At 38.4% G+C, this 19,797-nt stretch overlaps 1 protein-coding gene across 4 annotated transcripts in view; it reads left to right on the top strand.

Annotated features, from left to right (window-relative positions):
- Positions 1-19,797, top strand: part of enpp2 (ectonucleotide pyrophosphatase/phosphodiesterase 2) — a 49,738-nt gene that overhangs the window by 12,963 nt on the left and 16,978 nt on the right. For all 4 annotated transcript variants that reach the window (XM_042331807.1, XM_042331806.1, XM_042331805.1 and 1 more), the window contains 9 exons: positions 938-1,057; positions 3,900-3,955; positions 4,650-4,715; positions 7,861-7,933; positions 12,795-12,903; positions 14,515-14,640; positions 17,246-17,277; positions 18,433-18,560; positions 19,557-19,641. In XM_042331807.1, the coding sequence (XP_042187741.1) occupies positions 938-1,057; positions 3,900-3,955; positions 4,650-4,715; positions 7,861-7,933; positions 12,795-12,903; positions 14,515-14,640; positions 17,246-17,277; positions 18,433-18,560; positions 19,557-19,641 (795 nt within the window). The remainder of the gene's footprint in view (positions 1-937; positions 1,058-3,899; positions 3,956-4,649; positions 4,716-7,860; positions 7,934-12,794; positions 12,904-14,514; positions 14,641-17,245; positions 17,278-18,432; positions 18,561-19,556; positions 19,642-19,797) is intronic.

The following is a 19,797-nucleotide window of genomic DNA, read 5'->3' as shown; positions in this document are numbered from 1 at the left end:
AGAGCAACACTGTGGATGTCAGGGACAGGCTGGACTTTGATAGCGCCTGGCATGCTGACACTTACTGTGTGGGCTGAATCATGGGACATCGCCGTTCTAGCAAACTGATGGCACATGTACCCTTTCATGTGAAAGGTGCTATACAAATGTAGTTTTGTATTGTATGTAGGACGGTGCTGCAGAGTGAGATATTAGCTTCAGCCGAAATGGAATAAAAGGATAAAATTGGTGGAGGGAAAAAATAATAATGGGGACTTTCAGAGCATCGGCCTAGATTTTTTTTGTGTTAGTTCAGATTTTTCTTGAAATAAAATTGTATGTTTCCATATCGCCCAACCATCTGCAAACTAAAACAGATGGCAAAGTAATGAAAAAGTCGACTGACTGAAAATTGCACGGGGTCTCTTTTCGCCTCCATTTATTTTTTCTCTATTTGTTGAGCACTGCAATCAGGACCCCGATTTGAACCAATTTCTGGATAAATAAAGTCTTTAAATGTGCTGAAATAGTAGCAAGCCTGTTTCGGATTAGGAAAAGGAAGTGTATAGAAGTTCATTAATGGCATTAGTGTTTTTGTAATGCTATGTCAATAACGTTTTTCTCCCCAAGTTGCCCATTTCAGCACATTTTATGTGAAGCCTGTAGGAATTAGTTTATGAGGGTAATATAGAGCAAGTGGAAATAAGAGAAAACATGATGATGCCTGGAAAGCTGAACCTTCTCAAAACTTGTTTCCTTTCAAGCTAAAACAAATATTTGTTATTTTTCCCCTGCTTTTCCTATCGTGAAAGAAATTAGAAATCCAAATTTTTTTGCACTTTTTTAAAATCGAAATCTAGTCCACATACAAAAATGTTTTGAACATTATGAATGCTTGTGAACTTTCTGACAGATAAAGGCCATGTCTAATCAGTTTGTTTTGGTTCTTTGTACAAAGGGACTTTATCCTGAATCACATGGCATTGTTGGCAATTTGATGCATGACCCTGTGTTTGATGCCAACTTCAGTCTTCGAGGTAGAGAAAAATTCAACCCTCGATGGTGGGGTGGACAACCGGTAAGTTTTGAACAGCTTATTTTGGAACTCTACCAGCAGAGCAGCGCAATTCTGTATAGTTAGTCTCCTAATTGCTGTCTACTGTTATCTTCCAGCAACAAAAAAATGTCCTTGTTAGCAGTTCATAACCAAATTAAGGAAATGTAAAAGAAATAACTTGTTTGAACCATTGTCAGGTTGTGTGAAGATCTTGATTCATAATTTATAATTGCAAGCTGGGTTTTGTAGCTGGTGAAACTCCAGCAATACCCCTACACGCACTCTGGGGTCTCCAAGCCTTGACTCTTGTCAACCAGCACCTAAACTCTCCAGTATTAGGTGAGCAAGATACATCCCCCCAGGAGAATACCCACTCCATACCAGAAAATGGAAACCAAACATGTGCTGAATTTCTGTGCGTGTCAAACACTGGTTGACTTCAAAATAAAGATTGGGAAACTTTTTCCTGTTAACATTAAGCTAACTTCTAATGCACTTAAAGCAATCTTCTCTGCTTGTTCAGAGTGATTTATTATGTTGTTCTCTTTCAGAGAAACTATTTGCGAATTAAGATTTACAATTGTGAGAGTTGGCATTAATCTGTTTATTACATGCAAACTGTGTGTGTGAATGGGCATAGATGGTGAATGTTAGCGAGTTATGGAAGCTAAATATGCAAAACCTATTAATATATAAGCACAAGTTGGGCCCTGATATTTCAGTGGGCTTGGTTTGCCATTTGCAAGCATGGAAAAAACTACCTCTCTGGTCTTATTGATGGGATCCACTCCGCTAGCTCAGATTCCCTGAAAACCTCACAAAGACACATTTCTATGGCAATGGAAGTCAAGATGATGGTTCCAGTCATTTTCAGACAATTGGGCTGAAATTCTGGTCGGTGTTATGCATAACGTTATGTGTTTTGCCCACAAAAATATATAGTCAATGCATTTTACAGTATTTTCCATAAACCACTTTGAGACGTCTTGACGACATGATAAGGCTCTATATCAAATGCTAGAATTATTATTATTATTACTATGATGACACTGCTAATGGGAAACCTCCCATTATAATCAAGGGCCACCAAAGATGCTGACTGGAATTTAAGTTCATATTTCATGTGCTTCAATTTCTCTAAGATCGGGTGTGGCAGGGGTGGTTAGATGGATTTTAAAACAAATTTTAACCTTATTTCTTAAATAAGGAACAAAACGTGTTTAAGAATACTGCAGCTTTTATTGCATTGCTTCATTTTTGAGAAACTTCAGTTTGACTATGTTAGCTGTGATTTCTATTTCTATTTCAGTGTCTTTCATTGAAGCTCCATCAAACCACGTTCTGCTTGTGATTTTGACAGATTATTTAATTCATATCATTTACAATGTTCAAAACAGGCGCAGTATTGCTCCTGTTAACAACAGCCAGGGCAATAAGGGAATATAGTACACTGTACTTGTTTTATTTCTGTCAGGACATGGAGGAAACTACCGACCTCCTATGATGTTCCCTAGTGTGTAACAAGAGATGACTGATTTTGACTCTTCACTTCTCAGCAGGAAGAGGTCTTAGACTTTTTTTAAAAAAACTCCCTAGTGGTAGTATTTTATCTTTCAGAAACTTTTTGTTCTCGTTTGTCATTCATGATGTTTTGAAATATGACTCAGCAGGCCCTCCCCTTATGATGCAAAATGATATAAATTAAGGCTTAATAGTGCCCATGTTTCCTTCTTTTTATTTATCTGACTTTCTCTCTCTCTCTCTCTCCTTTCTCTCTCTCTCTCTATATATATAATATATATTTATATAGTGCAGAAAGTGGATTTACTTGGGTGATTTGTAGTGTCCGAGATAGCAATGCTCACATGCAGATATCAAACACATCGAGCTCCATTGTAATGTGGTGGTTGGGAATCTGAAAATAAGCAGTTTAATGGTGCACGTGCAAAGCCAACAAGATACTTTCTATCAATGGTCAGTGGGTCACAGCACAACCAATGCCACTTCTCATGTGCTGTGCTCGACAAACATAGGAATGACCCAAGCATTGCAGTGACCCGATGACCTACATATCAGCCATATTTACCTCAGGTGCTCAGAGAACAGGAAGCGATATCAGTGGTGACTTAATCACCTGGAAGTTAGCGATCTTAGCTGAGAGCCGCCTGGCAAGCGGGAAAGCTGTGCACGTTCACAATAAATGGGGTCTACACTGCAATGACATAAACAAACCACCCTATAATAAAAGGTGCTGTAGCAGGGTGGCAAGGCAGGATTCCTCAACACCTTCAGAACAGCGTACAAATACACATTTCTGAAACAGAATATTCTTTGAAATCTTATTCTATTAAGCAATATGAGTATTTATCTAAATCTGTTTAAATGTGGTACAAATCTTGTAATTATATAAATATAGGACAATAGATGGGTGACTGCACATTACAAGGCAGCATTTTAGTTGAGTGGTTCTGATCATATTGTTATTGTCATGAACCATGAAATAACCTGTCACCATAAGATGAAGTATTCATTTAACCTCACATCTATTATTTTGTAGATTTTTTGTCAAAATAAGTTAAATGGTGGGAGGCTTTTTCGAGTCTGATAGACGCTAACAAAAAAAACTTTGGCAGACGACTTGAAAGAATGAGAGATCGAGTGGTGCCACGAACTGTGAGGGCCAATGTCCCATTTTGAAGTATTGTATAACTTATTGGAATAACTTTGGATGACATTAGCCTGCATTAAAGTCTTGACACAAATTGTTGATTTCCTTGCCCGAAAAATCGCTTATAATTTTAGTAGCTTTGGTGACGTGTCTGTTCTGTACAATTTCATTTTTTTTTCTCCCTTTTTATTCAAGATCTGGGTAACTGCTACCAGCCAAGCATTGAAGGCTGGCACGTTCTTCTGGCCTGTGTAAGTCAACATCTTTGTTTATTCTCTTTCAATACTCACAGGGTGAGTGTGCCAAGCCTTTGATTAATTTAGTTTGTAGATTGCCTTTTTCAAAGTATGGCACTATAGCTGGCTTTATTGCCTCTGTTCTCTTATTCATTTACTTTCTTGTTAAGCGCTCTGAGACGCTAACACACATGAAGTGTGAGATATAAATACAGGTTGTTGTATTTTATGCCAATGTTAATTGCATATATGTACTTTGGTGTCCTGCTGATCTTTCATAAACACTTTTGCTAGCACTTGCTTTTATAACGCACACTGCTTAATATTAGAAAAAAAAATTCCATTTAGTGCATCTATTTCTTTTTTGTAATTGTCTTCCCACTGTCAAATACCTCTTTGGTCTCCTCTTACTGGTGAGGGGCTCCATTGTGCTGGTTATCCTCAAGTACTCCTGTTCTCTCAACGCCCAGTTGCCTCACACACAGGCATGATTCACTGTTACCAACCCTTTCGGAAAGGTTGCAAGTTGGACCCTAATGTCAGGCAATGGAAAACTGTCTGCCCATAGCTAAACTGTTCAGAACTTTAAAATGTAGCTGCAGTTCATTGCAGACATTGAATGTGGATGTATCAATGTAGTTATTTTAAAGGTGTTATTTGTAATACACAACATGCAATTTATTAAACCTGGTGTTTTTTTTTGTTGCAGTGTCATTCCCTATGAGCGAAGGATATTTACAATACTTCAATGGTTGAGCCTGCCAGATAATGAAAGGTAACTATTTTTCAATATATAACAGTGCAAATCAAGCAGTGAATCTCCTTTAATTGGCGATAACTCATTCAAAAATTCAAAAACGAATACTTACTGTGCACGTCATAATTTTACGTTGTAAAGAACATAAAATTATCTGAATGGTTGGTGCGAGGGCTCCACAAAGCTCACATTTTGCTTCATTTTGTTGTTCATTTACCCCAAGGCAAACATGTCAGCTGTGGGCATTCTGTGACTGAGATACGCGAGACCAGCCTCCACATGGCAATAGATTTATAAAAATCTTGAAAATCTGTTTTTTAAAATGAAAATTCAAGGATAAACCCATTATAAGGTTATATCCTCCAGTATTCCTTTCATTTTAAAAATGTGCTTTTTTAAAAAAAATACAAAATGACTTCGAACAACCTGATCTGTGCAGTCAGAACAACCAGTGTAAAAGGTTTAATTGTTGTCCAGGAAAAAAATGAACTTTATCCAAAACAAGTTGATACATTCTTCATGATTTATAACAACTTATCCTTTTACATTAGTAATTTGGATCGGAAAACTATATAGTTAGAACTCACTGTGCCTTTAAATAAAACAGTCACTGAGTCTGAGGAAAGGGGGAGAAGAGAGAGGATAAAAGAGGCAGTAATATAGGAGTCTTTCTTAAGCTCATTTGTAGCACTGCAAAAATCTACCCTGCATGAAAGGCACTGCTGTATATAAATGCAGGGTGTTGTTGATTGCTAAAGAATAGCGGTCATTGGGCACGTTTTTATAATATTCTTCACTTTAAGTGATCACTTATTTTTTAGCATTCAGCCTATGTTAGCCTCTATAAAGTGGATAGACTTCAGCAGGGTTTTCCTGGCTGACTGCAGATCAACACAATATCATGGATATCTGTGTGTTAAGTTTCCAAACTCTGGATACTCATTTTGATGTTAAATTGTTTGGGCCTTAGGCCAAATTCAGTGTTAAGCCCAAATGTTTGGTTGCAAATAATTGGAGCTAAAACTCATTTGTACTGGCCAAAAAATAAACTTGTATTATTTGGAGATGTTTAGCATGCATAATAGATTTTTGTTAAAATTAGAAATTGCTTGCTTATTTTGAAGTTTATTTACAAGTTGCATTTTTGAAGCCAAGAGACATCGGGTGCCTTGAGTTAAGAAACTGGATTGAATGATATTTCTTTCAGAAAGCAACTCAATTGTCTGTGCTGTGCATTAGCAAAATTGGGCTATAAGAAGACCTGCATGTATGTGGGATTAAATGCTACACACTTTGTTTTTGTATTCATTGATTGTTTCAAAAGATTTAGGAACAATACATACAATAATGATGGACTTTGTAAGTGAGAATGATCACAAGGTAGAAATCTCAATGAGAGATTCAGATGACATAAACTGTGGCTTGATTTCCAAGAAAAAATTGTTGCCTTAAAATTGCACCAATTAATCTATAAAGCTTTTCGTTTTTAATATCCAATGTGGATTTAGTGTGGACGGTTTTATTTCCACCTAATTTGCTTTTCCTTGTGCTGTTATCGAACCACATATTGGGCAGGGCTCTCCATATACATTAATTGAGGCATGGATGGTGTCTTTGCTGAATATGTGTTGATTTCAGTCAGTCATCATAACCAGATTAGCCACAGATGCTACTAGACCAATCAATTACAATTTTTTAAAAAGTATAAAGTCTCCATGCTTGATCTGATCTCCTCTCTTTTGATCATTTATGTATCCTTACTCCGCCCTCACGAGATGGACTCTTTAGGATTGCAGATCCCTTAAGTATTGCATGGTCTTTGTGTTTATTTTTGCATGTTCCAATTTTTTCCCCTCCTCCCATCGTATCCTCCCATGGTGCCTTGGCCAAAGTAGCCTTCTTTCATGTTTGAAGCTGGAAAATATCTAGTGTCAGTCTGTACAATGGGAGGAATCTGAGCAGAGCTCTTCTTGCATAGGGATGTGCACTTTCTATCAGGGGTCACTGGATAGCGATCAGGAGGGCGAACCTTGGCTGACGTTCCTCTCTCAGACCCAGGGACTGAGGCCAATTGTAGCACTCGTACTGCTGCCCTGGCTGACATCAGCCAACCGAGCACAGTCTTGCCATTGTATATTTGTTTTTCTCTCACAAAATGGTTCTGTTGGTTAGTGTGCTGCTTTTCACAGTTCCCAAGAACATAGTAATCACAACAAATGGGCATCTGTTGTTTGTGGGAATATGTATTACATAATACATTGTGTGTGTGCTTGTTGGCCCTATGTGGTTCAATTGGATTTGCACAGAAAAAAAGATTTTTCTTAAATTATATTTTTAGACTTTATTTTTAATGTTTAAAGATGAGGGTGGGGAGGATGGGTGGTATGGTCTTATTTTCATCTGGACAGTAATTTACCAATCTTGGTGACAATTGTTTATAAAGGGGGGAAATCTCATTCTAAGGGCACAATGACCAAAGGTCAGTAAATTCAAGACTATGTGATGAATAAACCCTCCTAACCATCTTCCTTTAGGGCTGCTGTTTATATTACAATGTTAATGGTTTGTTTGGTTGCTCTTTTGCTATTTTACATTTCAAGAGCATGCCTTCTTTATGTGTTTGAATTCTGATGTTTCGTACCTCACTCTTTTGCACCCCAAAAACAACTTTTTTCAAGAATGAAACCATCGTTTTATCATCATCTTTCTCTCCCCCAGTTCCTTTAGCGAATGTGTGATAATGAATTAGCTTGTTTAGCAGTTCCCAAAGAAGAGGGTGCATATATGTTGGACACATGAAGATTGCAAGCAAATGTGTCTGTTTTGCATGTGAATGATACGTAAGATCTTCTGTGAATGGGTGAAGAAATTGTACTTCCTTTAAGATCTAAAATCGGTCATTTTAAAACTTACAGAATTCAAAGCAAGAAGTCTACTTTTTGGAATGTATTTTATTTGATCCTGAGAAGGGATAGAAAAGGAAGATAGAATACAGGATAAGGGATCAATAACTGGGTGGTTTGGTTGGCTAAGACACCGAAATAGACAAACTTTGTTACAAGCCTCACTGCAGAAATCCTTCAGTGAGAAAAGTGGAGCCAGATTTCATTCAGTGGCCTGAAGAGAAAAAAACACTTAATCATACCAATTGCTTCAATTTCAGGCCCTATGCCTATGCTTTCTACTCGGAACAGCCAGATGGTTACGGTCATAGATTTGGACCATTCAGCTCAGAGGTTAGTAAAGCACGCTCGTATTAAGTTGGGGCACTGAGAGGGGCAAAGCTTACCACATGTGGAACACCTGCTCATGGTGCTGCTGGTGGAAATTAAGTGTTAATACTAACCAGATGCGTTTGGTTCCTTTTTGAAAAAAAGAAGCCTTTTTTGTTCTTGGTTGTTCTGTGTTCAATTTCCAGCCTTGGGGGAAGGAGGAACTTTCTCTCGAAGCAGCAGACCATACTGAACTAATCATAACAAAATCCGTACTCCTGAATCTCTCTCTCTAACCACCTTTGAGTTTCTTTTTCAAAAAGAAAAACTGATTTCCCGTGTATTACGCCAGAAACGCACTGCTGTTCCTTTTTCATAGAATAAACATTGTTACAAAGAATTTAAAAGTGCTTATTAAAATGAACATTTTAAGAGTGCAGACTATACTGTTAACACTGTAGATAAAGGGGGTAAATAGAGTTGAATCCTGTTTTAACACACCAACAACTTGCATTTAATAACAGCTTTCAAAAGGGAATTAGACAGATACTTGAAAAGGAAAAAAATGACACGGACATGTAGAACGAGTGGGACTGATTGATAGCTCTTCGAAAGAGTTGGCACAGGCACGATGGGCCGAATGGCCTTCTTCGGTGCTGTAATATTTTATGATTCTATGATTTATGTACTGGCCCTGATGCAGGGTAGTGTTCCAGAATGCTTGACAGTGGAGGAGCATGATGCCGAGCCTGGGGGAGAGAGAAGATAACCATAGACAACCATGCTTTGCGTACAAAATAACCGCCTAGATCTAGATATAACAAGCACCGTTACAGGGAAACCGCTTCTAAGCCAAATGTTGTCACTGTTGACATTTCCTATTTGCAGGAAGAACTAATCCTACCAAAAGCTGCAGTCCCAAGTCAGCACGAGTAGTTATCCTGATGTGGTATACCCATACTCTAAACAGGCCTGCGCTACATTAAAGTATGTTATAACGGGTTCCTTCTGCACTCCTTTATGGCAATGATCCAGGAGAAGGCTTTGCAGTGACCTTGTCCTAGAGTATTATACAGTCTGGTACTTAATTTAAAAACATGTTGAGAGTAAAAAAAAAGGCCCTTTCCACAAGTTGGCTAGCTTTCAAATCAAAGCTGCTGTCTTCTCAGCATATTTTGAGCTGGCTGCTCAAACCAGACATTTTATTATTGCTTGCTACACCTTGCAACTTTCTGAAACTTCACAGAGGAGATGAATTTATTTTTTGGCTTTTAATCTCTGTAATCCTCAGCACCATATAATTATCTTTTTGAATATACTGTATATATATATAAATACACGCACCCCTGTATATTCCTCGTTTAATGTGCTGTGCTGATTTTTCATGTTCGGATATCCTTCTGACATGAAATGTAGTATGTAAATGCTTATGGAACATTTCTCATGTTAGTGCTAGGGAATGAAACATTTCCCAACATTTTGGCAGCCTGTACCAAGCACTACAGGTCAAGTATACCACGGCTTGATGGAGATTAACACCCAAACAATAGGACCAGCATTTGCCCTTCCATTAAAAGCGGATGTAAAGTCCGCTTAACAAAAGTAGCCAAAGTTCATGTGTTAACAAAACTACATGAGCGCCAACATTCCTAGACAAGGGGTCGGGAGAAGTCTCTAAAAAGCTAGATAATGAGCACTTTGTATGTTATGATAGGAAATCCTGTAGATCAGTGGCTAGAGCACTCACCTCTCAAGCGAGAAACCTGGGTTATCAGCAGGGCAAAATGTTGGGCAAGTTTCCTTACTGCACGCGACCACATCACTCCCATCCTCGCGACTACATCACTCCCACCCTCGCTCACCTCCACTGGCTCCCCATCCCCTAGAGGATCGAATTCAAGATCCTCATCCTCATCTGCAAGGCCATTCACGGCCTTGCACCCTCCGACCTCTCCGACCTACAAACACCCCACGTATCTGCCCATACGCTCCGTTCCTCTGGCTCCAGTCTGCTCCATATCCCCCACCCTAACCGCCCTACCATCGGTGGCCGGGCTTTCAGCCTCTCAGCCCCTAGGCTCTGGAACTCCATCCCCCAGTGCCTTCGCCGCCTCCTCCCTTTCCTCCTTCAAGGCCGGTCTCAAGACCTTTCTCTTCAACCGTGCTTTCAGCTCCCCTCTCGACTCTCTACCTCCTCCTCGCTCCTTCCCTCCCCTCACCCTGACCATTTCCCCCCTGCTCGGGTCCCGACCCACTGTCCAGTGCCTTGGGACGTCCTCCCGACGTGAAAGGCGCTCTATAAATGCAATCTTGTTGTTGTTGTTGTTGCACACGGCTCTGTTTATCTGTCCTGTAGCTCAGTAGTTAGAGCACTCACTTTGCAAGTGAGAGACCTGAGTTCAATTCCAGGCAGAGGGCGAAACCTTGGACAAGTTTCCTTACTCCACACTCTTAATAATAATCCCTCCAAAAAACAAAACAATAATAAATTGATCATTTTCAATCCACAACTGTTTGTGGGACATTGCTGTGTGCAATTGGCTGCCGCGTTTGCTCACAAATATACAGTCAATTCACTTTACACTGTGTGTTCTGTGAAGCGCTTTGGGACATCTAGAAGACGTGAAAAGCGCTATATCAAATGCAAGGATTATTATTATTATTATTATTATTATTATCTAGCAGTAAGTAAGAACCCAGTTGTTAGTCGATTGGCAGATCGCTTTTCTGGGGGTAATAATTCTTTCAAAAAAAAATAATAAATTGGTCACTCAATCCACGACTGTTTGTGGGACACTGCTGTATACAATTGGCTGCCACGTTTCGCCCACAAAATATACAGTCAGTTCACTTTACAGTATATTCTGTGAAGGGCTTTGAGATGTCTCAAAGAAGTGATAAGGCGCTATATCATAACAATAACAACAAAATTACATTTGTAAAACGCCTTTCATGTCGAGAGGACCTACGTATTATGGAACCGTGGAGAGTTAATTAGGACACTTAACAGGACAGATTAGCTAATGGGACAGTTTGCTACATTGTTTGCTTCAGTTAGATGCTAATTTTCATGTTGAACCAACAAAATCTCTGCAATTACTGTCTTTACAAGGCCCGATACAAATTTAGACAAGTGGTGTGAGACTACCTCAGGGGGCAGTCTCACACCATCTCGGCTTCACTTACTCAATTACTTCAGATGATAAACACCAATATACAATGCAATACCGTATGTGTTATACAGAACCATTGTCCCAGTCTTACACAGACAATGTCTACTTTTAATTGTAGTCATTAGAAAATGGGAAAAACAAGCACTTGGTTGAGGTGAGACTCGGATTACTCAGAGAAATAACCTGAGTATTTATGAATGTGCAAAACAGTTAGGTTGAACTAGTGACTTCAGATGTTTGCAATTTACAATATTTGTCACTGGGTTAAAATGTTCCAAGACTGGCTTTGAATTCAGCGCAGCTATAACATACAGACTCTTCGCACTGCATAGTGCTCTCTTGTGTGAGAACATTGAGGAAAACCATTAGGTAAACTTCAAAAGGTAAAGGTGTATTTTACACAAATTATGGAAACAGATATCAAGAAATTAAATTTTTTTTTAAAATATAAAAGAAGAACTGCAAATTGCAGGCAGATTTTTACCTACCCTTAATCCCGTGGAGGAGGTGTGTGTGTGGGGTGCAGGGGCTGTTTAAATAAAATTATTTAAATTGTCAGTCTAACTCAGTTGGTAGCACTTGTCTCTGAGTCAGAAGGTTGTGGGTTCAAGCCACATGTCAGGACTTTGAACTCACGTAGTCTAGGCTAGCACTCCAGTACAGGGCTGAGGGAATACTGCAATGTCGAAGGTACGTCCTTCAGATGAGACATTAAACCGAGGTCCTATCTGCTTGTTCTTGTGGAGGCTTAAGGTCCCATGGCACTACATGAAAAAAGAAAGGAATTTCTCCTGGTGCCCAGGTCAATAATCTCCCAAATAAAATTGGTCCTTTACTTCATGGCTGTTTGAAAGACTTTCCTGTGTGCAGATTGTCTGCCACATTCATCCACAAAATATATAGTCAACATTTTACGGTAAATGGCAGGACCTTTAGACATCCTCCCAACATGAAAGGTGCTATATCAAATGGAAGAATTATTATTTAGGATTCAAATGTTTGATTTGGATCACAATCCAACTGTTGTGTCTGTGAGTCAGATCTTGGTGATGGACACAACGGTGAGTGGGACCATCTGTTGTTGTAGCACATGCTGCTTGGGAAATAAAACCAATTCAAGTGGGTGGGAATGAGTAGCCACTCCTGCCACATTCATGATGTAGTTTTGTTGTGTTAGGGCTATACTCCCTGCTTTTAATTTTAGTTCTATGTTAAAATATTTATTTTGGGAATCCTAGGAGAATTTCACATTGTCCAATTAAAGATCCTTTTAAAAGCACCTTTAAAACTCCAGGGAACAGTAAGTGAACTTATTTTTTGTGTTGTTTTCTCGCACTACACCGTTAGTTCCATTCCAATAAAAATTTTATTCGAATCATGAAAGAGGAAATATGGTGAAATGGCATCAGAGGTTTTTTATATCCCCTCTATTCATTGTATTATATCATATATACAGAGAGAGATTTAATATATTTTCAAAGTCTGATGTTTTTTAATGGATAATGAGTGTAGCTCAGTAAAAGGCTAGCCTTTAAACCAAGTTTGACAGGCTTTTGTCAAGGCAATATTGCCTCTACCAATATTTCCAGTTGCTAGAACTCTGCAGATTGATCTTCACCAACAAATTTGCCCAATTGAGTGAAGCTGCAGGCTTGTTAAACGGTTAAAGGGAAACGCATGGTTTCTTGTAACAGTTTTTTTTCAATCTTTAGGTGACTGAAGCTCTTCGTACAACAGACAGAATTGTAGGGCAGCTGATGAATGGCCTGAAACAAATGAAACTCCACCGATGTGTTAACATCATCTTTCTTGGAGACCATGGTAAGAAGTTGATCTCAGGATGGGGTGGCATTGCTCTTGCCACTAAGGGTAGAGAAGACAGAGATATATAACATTTTAAACCCAGAACAATACTTTAGGATGCAACAAGATGGTAGAACAATATGACTTAGGTTTAGAGTTACAAGAAGCAATTTCAGGACAGATACCAGAAAGTTTTATCTTTATCCAGCGAGTAATCAACGACTGGAACAGGTTACCAGAAAGGCTGTTTGAGATCAGAATATTGGACTCATTCAGAAATCAATTTGGTGTGATGATGGTAGGTAGGGTGGGTATTCTGGAGGGATGAGTTCAAATGGGCCAAAGGACCAACTTAATTAAGGAATGAAGTTAAAATGTGATTCTTTGAAACACGAACCTCTTTCCTTCCCTCCCTCCCTGACTAAATAATGGTAACGCCCAAACCCAGTTGAAAAAGTGACAACATCCCATCTTGGTTTTCCCTTAGCAAGGCCACAGTATGGGCGATGGGTTGCAAACTCAAGTGATGTTTTAAAGCAGCAGTAGCCAACCTGTATCCCTTGGGCCTGAAGTGGTTTGTGAAACCGTTAAAAAGCGTTAAAAAGTAGGTCCATGTTTGATAAGTGGTGTGTTTTCACTTTTTTCTTGATTTATTCTTGGCATAAATCAAAAAATATTAAATGAAGAAAATTTATTTTGTCAGCCGACCATATAAAGGTTGGCTATCACTGCTTTAAAGGATACCGATTTGGCTTGTAAAGCATCATTGAAAGTTTATGATCCAAAATCATAAACGTCAGCTTAGACCACTAAGAAACCCAAAGTACTGGCCTGCGCCGGCTTTGTGGGTTGTCCTTATCCAAGTCTCTGCTGGTTTTCGGGAATTGGTTCACAGATGCATGGAATAGCAGTCCAACCTCTGAATTACTTGCACGTGTGAACAATAACCTGCAATCCATCAGCTGTTATAATGTATTTTATCATGACAAATGCCACACAATGCCATTCACATGCTCTTAGCAATTGTAGGAAAGCCAACTAGCTTCATAAAGTGGTTGATTCTAGTGGAGTTCTTCACTAAGGGAAAGAAATAAATTAGAGAAAGAAAGTAAAATATTAAGATAATACATCATTAAGGTAGGCCAAAAATACATTCCATTAAGACCAAGTGAAGGTTATTCCAGTGATAAATTGAAAACAGATTTCTTGGCTGTTTTAATTATTATGCTTGGAGATTGTGTGAGAAGCAGTCTCAACCTTGAAGTAGGGAATTTCTAAAATCCTCATGTTAAGTAACCTGGCACAAAAACTAAAAGTCAAGGACTTCTGAAATGAAAGGGCTAAGATTTTATATATTGAACTGATATAAATTGGCAGGTACACAACAAAATAGGGTAACCTCTAAAATCCTGCTTAATTACCAACTAGACATCAGTTTGACATATATATGCCAGTTAGAAATTGCTTTGAAATATTTATACCAGAGAATTGGACAGGAGCTAGCTAATGTTGGATTTCAGCATGAATTTATGGTTACTGTCCATTAATCTCAAAATGAATGGTTTACTGCAGAACTGTTCAACAAAATCATATGCATTGTGACAAAGTTGCTTTTGATTTATCTTAAAGGAATGGAAGACGCAGCCTGTGAAAGAACTGAGTATTTGAGCAATTACCTTCATAATGTTGATGACATTATCTTGTTCCCTGGATCTCTTGGGCGTATTCGCTCCAGATACAGTAACAGTGTCAAATGTAAGTACCATAAAATTCACGTAAATCGTAACAGTCGGGACAATAACATTTAATACGACTTACGTGAAGTATGAGTTGCAGGTAAATTGATTTATAAAAATACAAAATTACATTTATAAAGCGCCTTTCACGTCGGGAGGAAGGCCCAAGGTGAAACAGTTAGAGATTTGGACTTGATTGGGGGTTGGAGTAGAGGGGGTTTGGGGGGGTTTGGATCAGGGAGGTTGGAGGGCAGGGAGGATAATAATAATAATACTTGCATTTGATATAGCGCTTTTCACGTCTTCTGGACGTCCCAAAGCGCTTCACAGAATATACTGTAAAGTGAATTGACTGTATATTTGTGGGCGAACGTGGCAGCCAATTGCGTACAGCAATATCCCACAAACAGTCGTAGATAGAAAATGACCAATTTATTATTGTTTTGTTTTTTGGAGGGATTATTATGGGGAGTCAGTGGAGCTGGGCAAGGGTGGGGGTGATGGGGTCATGGAGCCTGGTGCAGGAGAGGACATGAGCTGCAGAGTTCTGGATGGTCTGCAGCTTGTTGAGGGAAGAGTTGGGAAGGCTGACAAGCAGGGAGTTGGTGTTTAATCAATAATTTACAATGCGTGTACGTACATCAATGCAGTCGGTAAATGAGAATGTATTAACGGGTCAGAACTTTATTTCCTGCATTTCAATGTAGCTGGTATGTGCAGTAGTGGTGTTACGAGTTAGAAAATGATTTGCTTCATAAAATAAGACTAGTGCAAATAAATCTAAGTGCTTTTTGGTAGGAAACTGAATGGCACTTGGGTGCATATACAACTTAGGCAATTACACAATGTATTACTATTATTATAATATGCAGTATACTACTATATATGTAGTAATAATAGTAATCCTTGCATTTGTTGTAGCGCCTTACCACATTGTCAAATCATCTCAAAACATTTCACAGGTTTTTTATTGTGAAGTGTAGTGACTGTATTTACAGGCAAATGGCATAGCCAATCTCCACGGAACAATGGTCTACAATTGTAGACTGATCTGTGTTTTTTGCCTTTATTTGCCTGGATAGAACCTAGGAATTCTGATCCATTAAACTGGTCAGATTAGCCTCTCTGCAACTCTCCCTGTAAAAATTTTCCCTGCAGCAGAAGTTCAAGAGAGGCAAACTCATGAATGGACAATGGAAACCTGTGTTAACTGAAGTAATTGTCAAATGACTTACGGTGGAGAGAAAATTATACAACAGTGTTCTTTAAGTATGTAGTTGTGCAATTCTTATATAAATAGACTCACAAAAAGAAGAGTAAATCTATTTTTTTCTGCAAATACTGTATTTTTATTTAGAAATGTTTGTCTATTTACTATAAGACTAGTTTGCATTGATTGAGGAACTTATATATTCTGTAATTACTGTATAAACCAAACGAGAAGCTTTTTACGACATAGCTGCAATCAAATAAGTTGTGAATAGTAGTTAGTGTTAGCATAATGTGATCTAATAAGGTATATCCTGCTTATTGTGTGCTTGCCCATAAAAAACCAAAGGAACTAGTTTCTCATACACTACATTTCTAATCGATTGAACTCATACTCCCCATTTGGTGATTTTATCAGATACTAATACAGATGTATACAAATAATAATAATAATAATCCTTGCATTTGATATAGCGCTTTTCACGTCGGAAGGACGTCCCAAAGCGCTTCACAGAACACACTGTAAAGTGAATTGACTGTATATTTGTGGGCGAACGCGGCAGCCAATTGCGCACAGCAATGTCCCACAAACAGTCGTAGATTGAAAATGACCAATTTATTATTGTTTTTGGTTTTGGAGGGATTATTATTAAGCGTGTGGAGTAAGGAAACTTGCCCAAGGTTTCGCCCTGCCTGGAATTGAACGCAGGTCTCTCGCTTGCAAAGCGAGTGCTCTAACCACTGAGCTACAGGACTCCTGTAATTTAAAATATAAATTTTATCAACTATAACTTGTTGTAGTGAAGTCCTGACTGATGCTCGTGCTCAGACCCAAAGGGCTAGAAATTTCACCTGGGATTAGCTTCACTCTCTTAGCATTTCAAAGCATTCAGAATTTGTCAAATTCTTAAATCCAGGCTTAAATTTGAAGTAGGTTGTGAAGCTGGTTCTCTTGCACATGCTGAAAACTGTTTTGCTGATGGTATTTATTATCCAGAGAAATCCACAAATTCTCAATTTTCATCTCCACCAGACCCAGTGTGTATAGTTTGCCAATCTGACCTCCCAAGTGGGAGATAAGATGCAATCTGTATACACAGGGTTTGGTGGAGATTGAGATTGAGAGTTTGAAGACTTCCCTGGATAATCAAAACAGTTTTCTCCATGTGCAAGAAGTTATTATGCCAATGCCTAGCTGCTTGTTTCTCTGTTTAACTACATGATATTCTTATCACTCTGTCATTTTTTGGTTTGTGATTTACTTGAGCATCTAAGTAAAGTTGTGCAAGACATCCTTGTAATATCCTCCTGGCGTGAAAGTGGCTATTTAAATGTACATTTGTATTGTATCCACAGTCAGTCACATTGGTTGAATTGAACTGCCCTATTCTAAAATATAATTTATTTTTTAACAGATGATCCCAAGGCTGTGGTAGCCAACCTTACTGTAAGTATGCCTTGCTGTTGAGTTAAAAGCCAGTCTTTCAAAAGGAAAGTAAAATGATGGGATAGTCCACTCTCTATAGTTAATAGACTTGCAATCCACAGCGTGATGTGATCATTGAAGGATTACATCAGAGATTTGCAGTGTCTTGCATGTCCTCTGAGTCATGATCTATTAATTGGATTTAATCCTTACTATAGGACACTGTTGAGTCAATCATAGCACAATAGATGTTGGTTAAGTGTATTTGATTTTTTTTATTACTCTTTTTATTCATTTATAAAATGAAAACTAGTTCTGGTATCCAGGGGACTTTTTGTAAATTTGCTCTTTCACCTCAAGGTTTTACATCTGCTGAACCTTTAAATTACATTCTAGCTTGATAACCCAATCCCAGGGTCCATTAAGTATAGTAAATATAATCCATGCATTTGATATAGCACCTTATCATGTCTTCGAGTCATCTCAAAGCGCTTTAACAGAATATACTGTAAAGTGAATTGACTGTATATTTTGTGAGAGAAATGCGGCAGCCAATTGAGCACAGCAGTCTCCCACAAACAGTCATGGTTTGATTGACCAAATTATTATTATTATTTTTTGAAGGCATTATTACCTCCAGAAAAGCGATCTGCCAATTGACTAACAACCGGATCCCTATTTACTGCTCGGTAAATAAAGGCATGTGGAGTAAGGAAACTTGCCTAATGTTTCGCTCTGCCCGGGAATCGAATCCAGGTTCTCTCGCTTGTGAAGAGGGTGCTCTACAGCACGTCAATTCACAAAACTTTCTATTCAAAGTGATTTTGGGTTGTAACCAAGGTCTCAGCAACAAATGGATTCCACTCGCAAGTTCAGATCTGTTGCATTTGATCATGTCTCTTGTCAGTTTGGACAAAATTCAAACTCAAGCAATGAAAAGTGTAACATTTGCTGCTTGAATCCAGGAAACAAGGAATATGACTGTAACACCTATTGGTGTAGCATTCAACAGTTCTAGATGGTGGACAGTATGCTAGAGTTTTGCTGTTTGTGCTGTCAGTTCTTCACACTTCGGCGCACTTGTAACTTATTGCTAGATCCTAACTTTGAAAACTGGAGCTTTACAGCAAGGCCACTTACATCTTGTAATTTTCTGTGTTTGGTTTTCTTCTTAAGTGTAGGAAGCCTGATCAGCATTTCAAACCCTATCTGAAGATGAATCTTCCAAAGCGCTTGCATTACGCCAATAATAGGAGAATTGAAGATGTCCATTTAATGGTTGAGAGGAAGTGGCTGGTGGCAAGGTAATTATGTTATATTTAAACCTAACCACAATAACAACAACAACAAATTACACTTGCATCCAGGAAAGAAGGAATATGACTGGGTCTATTGGAAGGAATCTATTGGGTGTGGCATTCAACAGTTCTAGGTATTGGACAGTATTGTAGAGAGATGTAATTTGCTTTTGCTTTGCACAAATAACCTCGGGTATTTCTGTTTTAATGTAACAATTTGAAGACCAAGCATGGGATGAATGTGGATGGCATTCTTTTCTTTTTGTAGCTGTTGTAACCATGATATGTCTAGGGTGCTGACTTATCTGGGGATTTATGGGCAACGGCCAAGAATCCCTTCTCTTTTCGAATAATGTGCGCTTATTCAGAAAAATGAGAGGCTGAGTGAATTAGTAACACAAGAAATAGTGCTCCAGAATTCTTACCAATAAATTTACGGTAATTATTTTTTTACAAGTAATTTCTGTGAAGGACTTTGAAACATTATCCCAACATGAAAGACACTATATCAAATGCAAATGAAAATGCATTTCTCTCAGCTGTTCATGGTTCTATCTAATGTATAATACAGTAAGTGAGTGTGACGATTTGCAGTAGCAAAGTAAGCATCTGGTAGCTTCTGTCTATCAAAATAGTTTCTGTCCCATTGTGTAGGTGGGTGGTAATTATTTTACAATAAATTGGTGTAAGAAGTACAGTAAACAAATCTGCCCAAGCAGGGTTTTATGAATGGAGAACAAGCAGGAATTAGGAATGCGAGCAACTCAGTAATTTCTGTAAAAGTGTCCCGTTGAAGGAATGAGCCACATGGAACTAGTTCACTTCTGCTTGCTCTAAATCTTGCTTCTTTTTCTTATAACTGAATAATGCAACATACATTTCAATCTAGTGGGATTTATAGTGTGCCGCAGTAACAGATCAGATTATGACTAGATGGCAAAATGTTATAGTAATCAATTGTTCTATCTTTTCATGCTTTAAAGACATTTTGTTTGCGTTTAGGAAACCAATGGATGTTACCAGAAAGTCAGGAAGGTGTAGCTTTCAAGGCGACCATGGCTACGACAATAAGATCAATAGTATGCAGGTAGGAAAATTACAGTAATTGTTACACCATTTGTTAATTGTTGATCTGTAACTTGTCTTATCTGTGTAGCTACTCTCCTTTTTATATGCACAAACTTGCCTTTTCATTTTTTTTATATTTCAGCGTAGAATTATTTGACTACAGAGAATTATACTA

Source organism: Callorhinchus milii, unplaced genomic scaffold (genome assembly GCF_018977255.1).
Source record: "Callorhinchus milii isolate IMCB2004 unplaced genomic scaffold, IMCB_Cmil_1.0 Scaffold2, whole genome shotgun sequence".
NCBI classification, from domain to species: Eukaryota; Metazoa; Chordata; class Chondrichthyes; order Chimaeriformes; family Callorhinchidae; genus Callorhinchus; species Callorhinchus milii.
This window is presented reverse-complemented; position numbering and strand designations above follow the sequence as displayed.